Below are 14,100 nucleotides of genomic sequence, written 5' to 3'. Positions count from 1 at the left end.
GTCCCTATACAACTTTGCAAGCATAATTTTAGTAACACTTGCTTTTTTGTTGTTATTTGACAGAGCACTCAGCAATATTCAAGCTATATGGCAGCGGTCTGTAAATAATCGAGTCTGGACCAGACAATCCAGTGATCAACATCATGAGCACAGATCAATGCAATTGGGATACGATGACGTGTCAACCCAGCCTGACCACCTGATCCTGTTAGTCGCCTCGTACAACAAGTATGGGTTACTGAAGATCAATTCTAACAGGATCTTCATGGGTCAAAAACATTTACAGGTGTAAACATGTCTCCATGTTTATTTATATTCATAATTATACTTATGATGTCAAAAAAAGTACAGGTTGGCTTGGAGTATAACGTAACTGACTTGGGTATCAATGTTACCGGAGGCATGGTATGTCAGTGTGCTGGCACAGTACAACCAGCATTGGTCCAGAGTTGTCCAGTCAGCTCCACACATGTGTGAGTGAGTGAGTGAGTTTAGTTTTACGCCACACTCAGCAATATTCCAGCTATATGGTGGCGGTCTGTAAATAATCGAGTCTGGACCAATCAACAGCAGGAGCATCGATCTGCGCAATTGGGAACCAATGACAATGTGTGAACCAAGTCAGCGAGCCTGACCACCCAATCCTGTTAGTCGTCACACATGTGTATTCACATCACAATATAAGTGCAACAATTCAGCTGAATGCAACATTACATCCCATTTCACAGCACACACACATGTCATGCTTTCAACCTTCATCTCTAAAAGACATACGGAAAATTGAAATCTGACCCCTCAATTTTCAAACACAAATAAAACATGAAATTTAAAGTTTAGGCATTACCACAGCAATAACTAACACAATATATTTCAAGGTCTCACAGCTATTGGTAGACTAACACTTAGTTTCTGATAGAAACAAATAATTATTGAAATTTGAAAAGGAGCCCCAGTGAGATGAGGAGATTCAGAACCTGAAGAAATCTAGACTTGCTTCATTGCAGAAAGGGCTGAACGGGAGTTCAAATAATGTGGTTCTGGGACTGTAAGACAGACTAAACTATGGTAACCGTTAGTGTTGGGAATTGGTTAAAATCTCATAATTGATGATTGGTTCATTACCACCGATCAATCATCGAAAATAATTGGTTAGCGCCATTTATGAAATTTGTTAATACACAAAAAATACAGAAAAAAACATGTAGTTCTTTGGGGTTTTTTTGGCAAAATTTCACATCTTTAAAGGATGACTAGTATGTTAGGAACATGAATTTCTTAGAGTCTTTAAGATAAATTCAATCATGACTTGGAACGAGCTTGTAGTGCTTATGAAATGTAACAGACAAAACCAACCTAGTGAAAAATACTGTTAATGAAAACAAGTGTTCCAGAATTGTTTGTGTTCGATTATGAGAAAACATGATCGATTGCTTGGTCGTTTAGTCACTACGACCAATCTTCGAATATTTCAATTAATCGGACCACCACTAGTAACCGTCATCATCAGGGGTTATAATAACTACAGCTACAACTAATGCTAGTTAGTGAACATCTTATAGCCTGTAGCTAACCTGTATTTTACCTAGCATGTGCCACCTGGGCATCAAGAAGGCTTTGATTCCTTGGACGGCGCCGTCGATATGGCACACAGCAATGAAGATGGTGAACAGGAGGACAAAGGGCGCAATAGCTGTGAAGTATGCTACCTGGAACACGAGGTCAGTGAGTGAGTGAGTGTAGTTTCAAACAGCTATACTGATCAAAAGAAGTTAAAGAATATCCACAATAAGAGTGAGTGAGTGAGTGGGTACGGTTTTACATTGTATTTAGCATTATTCCAACGGGGGACACCATAGGGTTTAACACATTGTACCCATGTGGGGAATCGAACCAGGTCTTTGGTGTGATGCGCTTAACCACTAGGCTACCACGTACCCCATAATAAGAAGGCTGTGTTACAATATCCACCAACCATCACAGATTAACTACAGTGGGTGTTCCTTAACTTTTTTTTGAGTAGCATGTAGCAATATTCTAGCAGTATCACATCAGATATATTGTGAACACTTCAAGCACTAGCCTCCCACACTGTCTGCCAAAAGAAATATCCCATCATGAGGGCTGGCTACTGATGAAGATCATAGAGACTGATAACTGTAAACTAAATACTGATTGACTATTGATAAACAACAATATTGTTCATGAAAGATTTGAAAGATTAAAAGGTCTGAAAGAAATCAATATGTTTCTTGCCACTGGTGCATCATGACATATTTATGCATGGATTAATTAAAAAAAAACACTTTCTGAACATTGTATGTTGGTTGGTTGGTTGGTTTAATGCCACACTCAGCAATATTCCAGGTCTGTAAATAATCGAGTCTGAACCAGACAATCCAGTGATCAACAGCATGAGCATCGTTCTACGCAACTGGGATGGCATGTGTCAACCAAGTCAGTGAACATGATCAGTCGCCTCTTACAAATATTATATTATTATTATTATAATAGGATATTTATATAGCTTACATATCCACGCACTAGTGCATGCTCAAGGCGCTGGTATTTTTCCCCTCGATCATTGGATATCAATTTCAACAGCACATCGCATTAACAATCTCAACTCCCTGGGGAGTATACAACTCTTGCAGCCACTAGGCGCACCGAGTTATTGTGGCTTTCTCATCCTAAAAAGCATTGGTTGATGAAGACCAATTCTAACCTGGATCTTCACATCACATGTGATACACATTGGTGCACTGAACTGATTTGACTAAAATGAGTGTGGATTGGTTATCTTTTTGTGGTTATCTGTGACTTTTGTGTGACATTGTGTGTGCATGTGTGATAATTTTGTCTGTCTCATGTGACAGCGTTGTGTGGTGTCATGAGTGGCTGTTTTGTGTGAAAAGTTGGTGTGATCATTTTGTGTGAGATCCTGAGTGATATTTTGTTTGATGCCATGTGACAATCTTGAATGGTGTGTAGTGTGGCAATTTTGTGTGACTATATTGCGATGTTGTGTGTGACTGACTGATTTGTGTGATGTCATGTGTTACATGATGTTTTCCAGTTAAGCATGACAGTTCAGCATGACAGTTCGGTGTGATGGTCTCTCAATTTGTTATGTGAATGAGTGAGTGAGTATGGTTTTATGCCGCTTTCAATATTCCAGCAAAATCATGGCAGGGGGCACACATTGTACCCATCTGGGGAATCGAACTAGGGTCTTCCGCGTGACGAGTGCACACTTTAACGACTAGGCTACCCCACCGCACCCTTTGATGTGTGTGCTGCTGTGTTGAGAGACTGTGATGTTTTCCCGTCGTCGCTGCCTACCTTGCCCATGGAATGTGGTCCCCAGATGATGATGACGGCTGCAGCAAGCCAGACAAGTAACAAACACACAACCAGGTGGAGCTGCAACTGACCGGTATCTGAGAGCCCATCTGATACGTTTAATACATCCTTACTGGAACAACCAATGGTAAACAGCAAAGGTAATATTCCTACATGTGGGAATATGAACTAATATTCTTGAATCAGGGGGTATTTGGCTCATTAACATCTGCTTCAGTACCATGAAATACTCTAAGCCAGAGTGAGTGAGTGAGTGAGTTTGGTTTTATGCTGCTTTTAGCAATATTCCAGCAATATCACGGCAGGGGACACCAGAAATGGGCTTAACACATTGAACCCATGTGGGGAAATCGAACTTGGGTCTTCGGTGTGACGAGCAAACACTTTAACCACTAGGCTACCCCACTGCCCCTCTAAGCCAGAGAGTGATACAGGGAAAAGTACATCTTTATATTACAGGCATGAGGTACTGGAAATCCATTCTGACCCCCAACATGAAATGTGTAATAGGATTAATAGATATACTATTTGATATTCCACTTACAAGAAATAGTTTTCAGCTATTTTTAATTTTTGAGGTACTACTTCTATATCTGAGTTGTTCCTGCCGATTTCCACCACATCTGGTAGTGTTTCCAGTAGTGTAGAAGACGCCTTCGAGGAAGTACCTGAAACATACCACAGCATCAACAGCATGTATTTATGTTCACTCTTGCACCGACATTCATATATTTAGTGCTTTACTTTTAATTATATATTTGCAAAGTTGAAAGTGATGTGAAGCCAACATTATTACACTAGTTTGCAAGTAGTTAATTAGGGAACCAGGAAATCACTGGGCTACCCATCCTCATTGTACCAATATTGAGCATCAAACCCAGGCATTTAGGTGTCATTAACCTACTCTTTAACCACTGGACTACCCATTCCCTTTGTACCAATATGGGGAATCAAACCAAGGTCTTTTGGTGTGATGAACATACACTTTAACCCATGAGCTAACCACCCCCAATCCAGAAATACAGAAAATCAAAAGCAGGCCTTCAGTGTGATATGCATACACTTAAATTACTTAGCTATCAACACCTATTGCACCAATATTGCAATTCGAACCATACCACTTAGCTAACCATATCAACTGTACTAATATAGAGAATCAAAGCCAGGCCTTTTGGTGAGACGAGTAGACACTTCAACCACTTGGCCAACCATCCCAATTGTACCCATATAGATTCAAATCCAGGCCTTTTGGTGAGAAGAGTAGACACTTCAACCTCTTGGCTAACCATCAAAATTGTATGAATATAGAGAATCAAACCCAGGCCTATTGGTGAGACGACACTTCAACCCACTTGTCCCAATTGTAGGACGAGTGACACTTCAACCACTTGGCCAACCATCCCAATTGTATACAGAATTCATAGAGAATCAAACCCAGGCCTCATTGTATGTGAGGCCAGTAGAGACACTTCAACCACTTGGCCAACCATCACAGTTGTATGAACATAGAGAATCAAACCCAGGCCTATTGTTGAGACGAGTAGACACTTCAACCACTTGGCCAACCATCACAGTTGTATGAACATAGAGAATCAAACCCAGGCCTATTGTTGAGACGAGTAGACACTTCAACCTCTTGGCCAACCATCACAGTTGTATGAACATAGAGAATCAAACCCAGGCCTATTGTTGAGACGAGTAGACACTTCAACCACTTGGCCAACCATCACAATTGTATGAACATAGAGAATCAAACCCAGGCCTATTGTTGAGACGAGTAGACACTTCAACCTCTTGGCCAACCATCACAGTTGTATGAACATAGAGAATCAAACCCAGGCCTATTGTTGAGACAGTAGACGAGTAGACACTTCAACCTCTTGGCCAACCATCACAGTTGTATGAACATAGAGAATCAAACCCAGGCCTATTCTTGAGACGAGTAGACACTTCAACCTCTTGGCCAACCATCACAGTTGTATGAACATAGAGAATCAAACCCAGGCCTATTGTTGAGACGAGTAGACACTTCAACCTCTTGGCCAACCATCACAGTTGTATGAACATAGAGAATCAAACCCAGGCCTATTGTTGTGACACTGCAACCTCTTGGCCAGAATAGAGAATCAAACCCAGGCCTATTGTTGAGACGAGTAGACACTTCAACCACTTGGCCAACCATCACAATTGTATGAACATAGAGAATCAAACCCAGGCCTATTGTTGTGATGGGTATGCACTTCAACCACTTGGCCAACCATCCCAACTGTACCGATATACAGATTCAAACACAGACCTTTAGGTGTGACAGGCACACACTTTAACCCATGAGCTATACAGCCCAACACCTTCATCCTGAATGGATAAGGCCAGACTGGTCACATATAAACATGGCTGCATGGATATGAGCAAAATATATCACTGAATACAAAAGCATGTCCTATGTTGAACACATCATTTTCACCAACTATTTATGGTCAGCAGAGACAGTACTGAATGAATATGGACCATGCTGCTGTTTTATTCATGTAGAGGCGAAAAACAAATTCCAGCATGAAGAAAGAGATTGAATATTGCTTAACACTTCATCACCATATTGCCGACAATTTGCTGCCCAAAAGGTCGACTGGGAATGATAGGGTCTGGAAAATCGGTAAGTTTCATGCAGAAAAACATGTGGGACTCACTAGCTGCATGTTCCAGACACAGACGTTGATGATACACTAGCAGTACTGGAGGTATGGAACAGATTCATGTGGCACTGTAGCTCACCTCACAGAAATGGCTCTACAGTGATTTGTGTTGAGCATCTCCTTGAACAGTATTGACAACTTTAGTATTGGCTGCTCTGATACCAAACTGCCATGCTATTAAACCTTAATCTAATCTCCTCATCCTAATACTTCAAGAAATGATGAGGATCATGAAATGATGATGATGATGGATGGTGGTGATGATGATGATGATGATGATGATGATGATGATGATGATGATGAGGAGGAGGAGGAGGATGGTGATGATGATGATGATGATGATGATGGTGGTGGTGGATGATGGTGGTGGTGGTGATGATGATGATAAGTGATGATGATGAGTTGGGTTTTGACACCACTTTGAGCAATATTCCAGCAATATCAGAGGGACACCAGAAATGGGCGTCACATATTGTACCCATGAGGGGACTTGAACCCGGGTCTTCAGCGTGATGAGCGTTAAAGGCGAACGCTCTAACCACAGGGCTACCCCACGGCCCCTGATTGGGATGATGATGATGATGATGCACAACACTTCTGCCACTATGGATAATGCAGATGGCTGTAGTGATGGGGAGTGTACACATTCTCCAAAAGGTTCTTTGTGTGTTCTACTAAGCTGCACTTCCTGGAAGAACTGTCTGGGTGAGTGAGTGAGTGAGTTAAGTTTTACATAGCACTCTGCAATATTCCAGCTATATGGCGGCAGTCGGTAAATAATCGATTCTGGACCAGACAATCCAGTGATCAACAACATGAGCATCGATCTGCGCAATTGGGAACCGATGACAAGTGTCAACCAAGCCAGCGAGCCTGACCACCCGATCCCGTTAGTCGCCTCTTACACTGCATGGGTTACTGAAGGTTCATTCTAACCCAGACCTTCACGGGTTCACTGTCCGGGCTGCATGTATAGGGGGCAAGGGCCCTGCGCTGATGATGAGCCTAACCAGCCTGACTCTGCCAAGATTACCTGAACCATCATTGCTTATCTTTTCTATTTACTTTATTATTGTAGTGCATCAATGTAACTTAATATCCATTCTCAACTCCCTGGGAAGTATACAATCCAAGCGGCCTGTACCTCACAGAAGGTGAACAGTCACATCACCCTCACATTACATACAACTGGTTACCCATTCGCTATTTCAGCGAATGGTAGGATGAAATCCCTGAAAACTCTCAGAAGTGATGACCTCTCAGAAGCCAAAATGGTCATCCATCCAAGTACTCTGCCCTACCAACATTGCAATCTTCATTTGTTGCCTGATCAGTGTCTATCAAATCCACTTTATTACCGAACCTTCATTTACGAAACAGACATTTATCAAACCTTCAGCCAAAGATCTAGTACTAACCCTTCAACAAATCACAAATGACTGAACCTTTTACAAACTGTCAGGTACAAACCTTTAGCAAACTGACAACTACCAAACTTTGCCTGATTACTACCATATTCATGCTAAGAAAACAGCAATCTTGAAATGACAGCTTTTGTCTCTTTTTCACCTACCAGTCCACACATAACTTGAAATAACTTGAACATCATAATAACATCTGGAGAATTAGAAATATACAAAATACAAGATAATTTGATCAATGACAAAAATTCATCATCAACACTGAAACTGATTCAGATCTCTTTGTTAATCAATAGTGGCAGACAGAACATGATCATCCAAGATTGATATTATCAGTTTCTTTCTTAACTACATAGAATTATGTGTGGGAGGCCACAGACTATTGGGGAATTTGGATATATAATACATGACTCATTTTCAGTGAAACGATCTGGGAATCAATGTGGATGCCCCTGGCTGAAGTATATCAATTCAAATCATTCCTATTTCTCAATCTGTCTTCAATCTATTCAGTGACAAACATGGCCTGTTTGCCAACATGGTACACCACCATTGTCCACTTCCCACGTAACACCTACACCCAAAATCTTCAGAAAAGGCGATTTTACACATTAACAGAATGACTGTTTGCTGAAAACTAGCCAGGATCAATGTGTGCTAGGACCCAGCAGCTCAGACCCATTACCACAAACAAGTTGGATGAAGCCGTGCAATTAGACATAAGCGTATAAAATCGCTCAGATTTCCACGGATATTAGGGGTCGATTACTTACTTTGACTCTGAACCCAATGACATACATGAATCCACATTGAACTGTTAACCACTTGACTTCTACTAAATCATTAAAAACCCAAAATAATCAATAACAGTGTGGCTATTTGTTTTTCAAATAAAGGTTAAAGTTTTAACTTGGATAACCAAACATACTATACAATATTAGGGACATCAGTCTCTTTCTATTCAATATAATTTCTACATTTACACAAAATGAACCCAATAAAGTAATTCTGTTAACAAATCCAGAAAATTTAAGAATTCAATTCCAGTCAGTACCGGTAAGACCTTTAAAAGTAAAATGGTGAACAAATACCTTATTCAAATTTTTCCTCCACATATTCATTTCAATCTGTGACTTAAGGGGTTAAAATGAGTTAATCAGGGCTAATGCGTAGAAAAGAAACACTGGTTATAGATTTCACGCCATAGGGGATTGATGATATAATAAGTTTAACACTTCTCTTGTTAAGTTAACGCATACCCCTTTGATTTTACGAGAAATATAGGTGCTCTATCATATTCACTTTCAAAGATTATACACCTATGGGAATTAGCCATAAAACCTTTTCCAACATAGTAATGTATATGCATGAGCGAATACTGAATTGCTTTGCCTGAGCAGTCAATATTTTTCCCCTGATACTCGTGGCACTTAAGTAACCCTGTTTCTTTCATTACGGAACACAGATGCTGTGTTATGAGCTCACATAAAAGGCATGTATGTGTTGGGTTTCATGACTAATTCAATATGGTTTCATTTAGGATTCAAGGGAGTGTTGTTTCAAGCTGGGGAAAACATTCAGTGAATATGTTGGTTGGCTGGTTTGTTGTTTAACGCCACACTCAGCTATATGGAGGCAGTCTGTAAATAATCGATTCTGGACCAGACAATCAAGTGATCAACATCATGAGCATCTATCTACGCAATGTGTGAACCAAGGCAGCAAGTCTGACTGCCTCATCCCATTAGTCGTCTCTTATGACAAGCATGGGTTATTCAGTGAATATGATAATCTGCAAACTGAATGAGTATTTGAAAGGGCCAAAAGCTTGAAATAATCTGAACTATGGGTATTACAGCTGTGTTTTAGACCCTTTGTGAGTCCAGGGCCAAGGTTTTCAAAGCTCTCTTAGAACTAAGATAGTCGTAAGTTAATGTTAATGTATGGCACTTGCCACTATCTTAACACTATGAGAGCTTCGAAAATCTAGGGCCAGAGCTCAAGGCTCAAAGCTCAAAGCTTCAGTATATACAATCTGATCTATATCAAATGAAGTTTTGAATTAAATTGAATACATTTATTAAAAACAATTTTACAAAGCCAGAATACAGAATAACTGTTAAAATAAACCTCTGTACAAGATCTATGTGTGAATTTTGCACAAGAAATAATCCTGTAATGTTCGAAAACTAAGGGATGATGGTGTTAAGGGGCACAGGTAACCCGAGACCATCAGATCCTGGCATGACAAAGGGACATAACTCTGGAAGAACAACCATGTCAGATGCCTTGGCCAACTCTTTTCCCAACACTACAAAACTGTGTTGAGTGTAGGAGTGAGTGAGTGAGTTTAGTTTCACGCCGTTTTAGCAATATTCCAGGAATATCATGGCATTGGACACCAGAAATGGGCTTCACACATTGTACCATGTGGGGAATCAAACCCGGGTCTTCGGCGTGATGAGCTAACGCTTTAACCACTAGGCTACGCCACCGCCTGATGAGAGTAAGAGACATATTCTGCCTGGAATACCTACAAGCCATAGACACCATGAAAACATGATCACACTCTGAAACACTCCAGAACTATTTCTGATGGGTTTAGCAAAGAATTCAACAAATTTTCCAAGGAATAGCATTGTTTTCTCCACAGAGCAGGTTGCAAGACATCTTGATCAAGACCATTCCACTGAGGTTAGATGAAACAATGATATCTCAGCATCTAAGGCACAGGAATTTCTCCAGATAAATACAGCAGGCACACCACTTGCTTCCTTCTGTTTCATGTCCGAATTTGATACTAGCCATACAAATGTCAAGACAGATTTCCTCACAAACACAGACATTTATCTTGCCCAAATCACTATCAATAACCTGTAAGACATATATGTTTTTGTGTTTAAACATTCCCGATTTTCTTTGATTTTCTAAACATTCATATTCATTGCTAGAATATACTGGTAGGTCACTAAGCCTCTCCTTCTATTGAACAAATAATAGCGTGTTATTGTACAATTGTCTCACATGAAATGCACAAGCATTTAAATTATTTATGAAGCATCTTTATATAGTTAGTTTTTTGTGCCCTTAAGTCAATAGTCTTATTATCTGTGTAAGGTGTTTGTTGATAGAGGACAATTTGAATTTAATTTAATAATTAATTCAGCTGTTACTTTTAATAGGTATAACAATCACATAAGTACAGTCTTTCTTCAAACACAATGACCTACTCGATCTATTGACTCTGGACAAGAAGACATAGTAGACCAGTGGTCTAAGGTGCCACAGTTTGCTATACAGAGTTGAAGGCCTTGTTTATGCCTGGATCCGCTGATCAAGTTTTCAAACCTCAGATTTGTCTGATTATGATCCTTGATCTGTCAGTACCATTCCTCTTCCCTCTTTGAGTGTTTCATACCGATTCCTTTAGTCAGTGGTTGCCCGGCTAGTTAATTTGTTATTTAATAATGTTAAATTGTTTAGATTTATTTTTTCACATTATCAGTTTCCAACAAAGAACATGACAAACACGGATCCAAGTGAAATAAAATGATTGGGTTATGTAACTCTGTGTTTTTGTAAATCATTTGTTGAATGTTTGGTCTGTAAGTAGTAAAGTCTTGATAAGACAATCCAGTGATTGACATCATGAGCACCAATCTACACAATTGGGATATGATAACATATACTCATGCCAATAATGGTTGTCACCCCCCTCCCCACCCCAACCTCACACACACCGCACACCCACACCCCCTCTCCAATTAAAAAAATTGAAGGGGGTGACAACCTTTATTGGCATGAGTATACATCAATCAAGTCAGCAGTCAATCAATTAGTCAGCTTAAATGACAAGCCTGGGTTGTTGAAGATAATGTATTTATATCAGATGGTCAATAATACTTACGGGGACAGGTGACTGTATTGAGAAGCACCTACAGTCAATGAGTTTGGTTTAATGGAAATAAGCAATAAAAAGCAAACCAAGATTGACTGGTTGGTTGATTGGTTGATTGATTCCAAACTCTGCAATAGTCAAGCTCTATAATAGCACTGTAAATAATCCTGTTGGACCAGACAATCCAGTGACTGATACCATGAACATTGGTCTTCACAATTACAATACTATCAATCAAGTTGGAGAGCCTGACCACTGATTCATTTGGTAGCCTGTTACAATCAGCAAGGTTACTGAGGGCTATGTTAGAACCCCAAATCCTCACCGTTCTCAGTCTCAACAGTTGAAGAGAATGAAGCACAAACACCCATGGCAAAAAATGAGAAACAAAGGTCCACCATTACACCAGCCAACTAAAGGAAGGTAACTGTGACAAAGGCTATCAAATCTTTCCAGATAAAGGTGTCTGTATTTATACTATAACTAAAGGCACGATACAAAAGAAATGTGACATATACCTGTGAGATCAGCATGCCAGGGTAGAAGGCTGTTCATAGATGCGAACCAATAGTAGAGAGTCCAGGCAATATATGTGTTATTGTACAGCGTGAATAACGCTGAAACCAGGACCATGCTGTAGCCCATCCCTGAAACAGTAATGGTTGATATTGCTGGAATGTTGCTAAATACAGTGTAAAACAATATATGCCAAATAGAGACATGCTTCTGTAGGTAGGTATTTGTGAAGCAGGAATTATTTCCATGCTGATACTAAATGCTATCTGGGACACCCCAGAAATATCTAAATTTTATAACCAACATGAAGTTATTACCTGTAGACCAGTAAGGTCAGATTACAGTCAGTTGTCGACCACAGAGCTGTGAGCCACTCGAGATAATGGAGTGAACTGAGGACACCAAGAAATGGCCACATGCTGTAACCACATGAGGAATTAAACTCACCCCTAAGCAAGATGGACCAACACATTAACCATTAACCTACCCAAATGTACATAGCAGGTGAATGGTCCACAAACCATGTTACACCAGAATGAAGTAATAGTAAAAAATATAACAAGAAATGGAATGTCATTCAAGAATTAAATGAACCAGTATAATTGCTAAAAGAAAAATGAAGTCAAATCTTCCTTGAACTACAGATTCTAAATTAAACCTGATGCAGGTCTTGGACATTACCACTATAGTGTAACACATGGGCATGGCACTAACTAATGAGAACTGGGATTTAAATCCCAAATCTTTTGTTTTTGGTTCTTGAGGTATCGGGGAGGTGGGGTAGCCTAATGGTTAAAGCGTTGGCTCGTCATGCCGAAGACCCGGGTTCGAATCCCCACATGGGTACAATGTGTGAAGCCCATTTCTGGTGTCCCCCGCCGTGATGTTGCTGGAATATTGCTAAAAGCGGCGTAAAACCAAACTCAGTCAGTCAGTCAGTCTTGAGGTATCCCATCAGCACAGCAAGCTGCACAACTTAGATACTTTGGTTACAGCAGTATCATGAGGGTATACCTGGTTAAATGTCTCCTGCATTACAATTTATGACCTAAGTGAAATCTTTCGAGGAATGACTGACTGACTGACTGAGTTTGGTTTTATGCCACTTTTAGCAATATTCCAGCAACATCACGGCGGGGAACACCAGAAAAGGGCTTCACACACTGTACCCATGTGGGGATTCGAACCCGGGTCTTCGGCGTGACGAGCCAACGCTTTAACCATTAGGCTACCCCACCGCCCCTTCGAGGAATGAGCATAAAACAACATATATCCTTTGTGATACTGCTACAACAAAATTTATCTTTCCAGCATGTTTCAAATCTGCCCTGAATTCAAACAAATTGAATGCTGTTTGACTGCCACATGACTTCCACATATATTGAACAATGTGCAGCTATTTGCTTCATGGAAAGGTACAAGAAACTGCGGTCCTGTTGAGAAATCAACATGTTGCCTGTTTTATCATGGTGGGAATAAGTGGCTGATTATCCCACTCTGAAATTTATTTCCCTCCCAGGAATTATATCGAGATCCTATGAACCAATCAGATCTCCATATTCTCATATGGAGGTAAGATAAGAAAGGTTATGTTTAAACAATAGCAATAAAACCATGGGCAAAGGTCTGTTTATAAAGCAGCCAACCCCAACACCATCAGGAACAGCCACTTCTTTGGCCCTTACTGTTAAATGAAATATATTCCATATATATCAGCACAGATGTTTGGTTAATTCAATACTGTAGCCAGTAGGGTCAGAAGCTCACCTGTCACAAATATGCATCTGTTAGGCTATTCACAAAACATTATAATAACAAACTAATATGTTTATCAGAAAATCCAGAGAAATTTCGCTTTTCATTTTGTTGATGAACTTACAAGAAGTCTTGTGAAAGAATGATTAAATTCAGTGTTAAATGTTCCTTTTTACCAGGTTTTATATTTGATTTGTGTCAAATATTGCATTTCATGATGTTTTAAGAACTTAACCTAAACTAGTAATGAGAATTTATGACAGATTAATATTCCCAACTAATATTTGATTTATTTAATCAAAAACAGAAACAGATTCCTTTTTCTGTTGTTCACAACCTTCATAACTGATTGTTTGGGAAAATCCTAGGAATCCCTCAATAGATAAAATGTTGGTCTGTAAATACACACAAATTTAAGAAATTCTCCTTATGTTTTCTCCTAACAATTCCACTTTAT

At 39.8% G+C, this 14,100-nt stretch overlaps 1 protein-coding gene across 1 annotated transcript in view; it reads right to left on the bottom strand.

The window, feature by feature from the left end:
- The window catches only part of LOC124281013, a 186,596-nt gene that overhangs the window by 81,195 nt on the left and 91,301 nt on the right, over positions 1-14,100 (bottom strand). Inside the window, exons 4-7 of the mRNA XM_046717053.1 lie at positions 11,891-12,019; positions 3,905-4,028; positions 3,340-3,472; positions 1,572-1,706 (exon numbers count right to left, since the gene is read on the bottom strand). Coding sequence (XP_046573009.1) covers positions 1,572-1,706; positions 3,340-3,472; positions 3,905-4,028; positions 11,891-12,019 — 521 coding nt within the window. The remainder of the gene's footprint in view (positions 1-1,571; positions 1,707-3,339; positions 3,473-3,904; positions 4,029-11,890; positions 12,020-14,100) is intronic.

The sequence above is a fragment of the Haliotis rubra genome, unplaced genomic scaffold, assembly GCF_003918875.1.
Source record: "Haliotis rubra isolate DU_JTF1 unplaced genomic scaffold, ASM391887v1 Scf1, whole genome shotgun sequence".
NCBI classification, from domain to species: Eukaryota; Metazoa; Mollusca; class Gastropoda; order Lepetellida; family Haliotidae; genus Haliotis; species Haliotis rubra.
The sequence above is the reverse complement of the archived record's forward strand: the minus strand, read 5'-3'. Positions and strand labels throughout refer to the sequence as shown.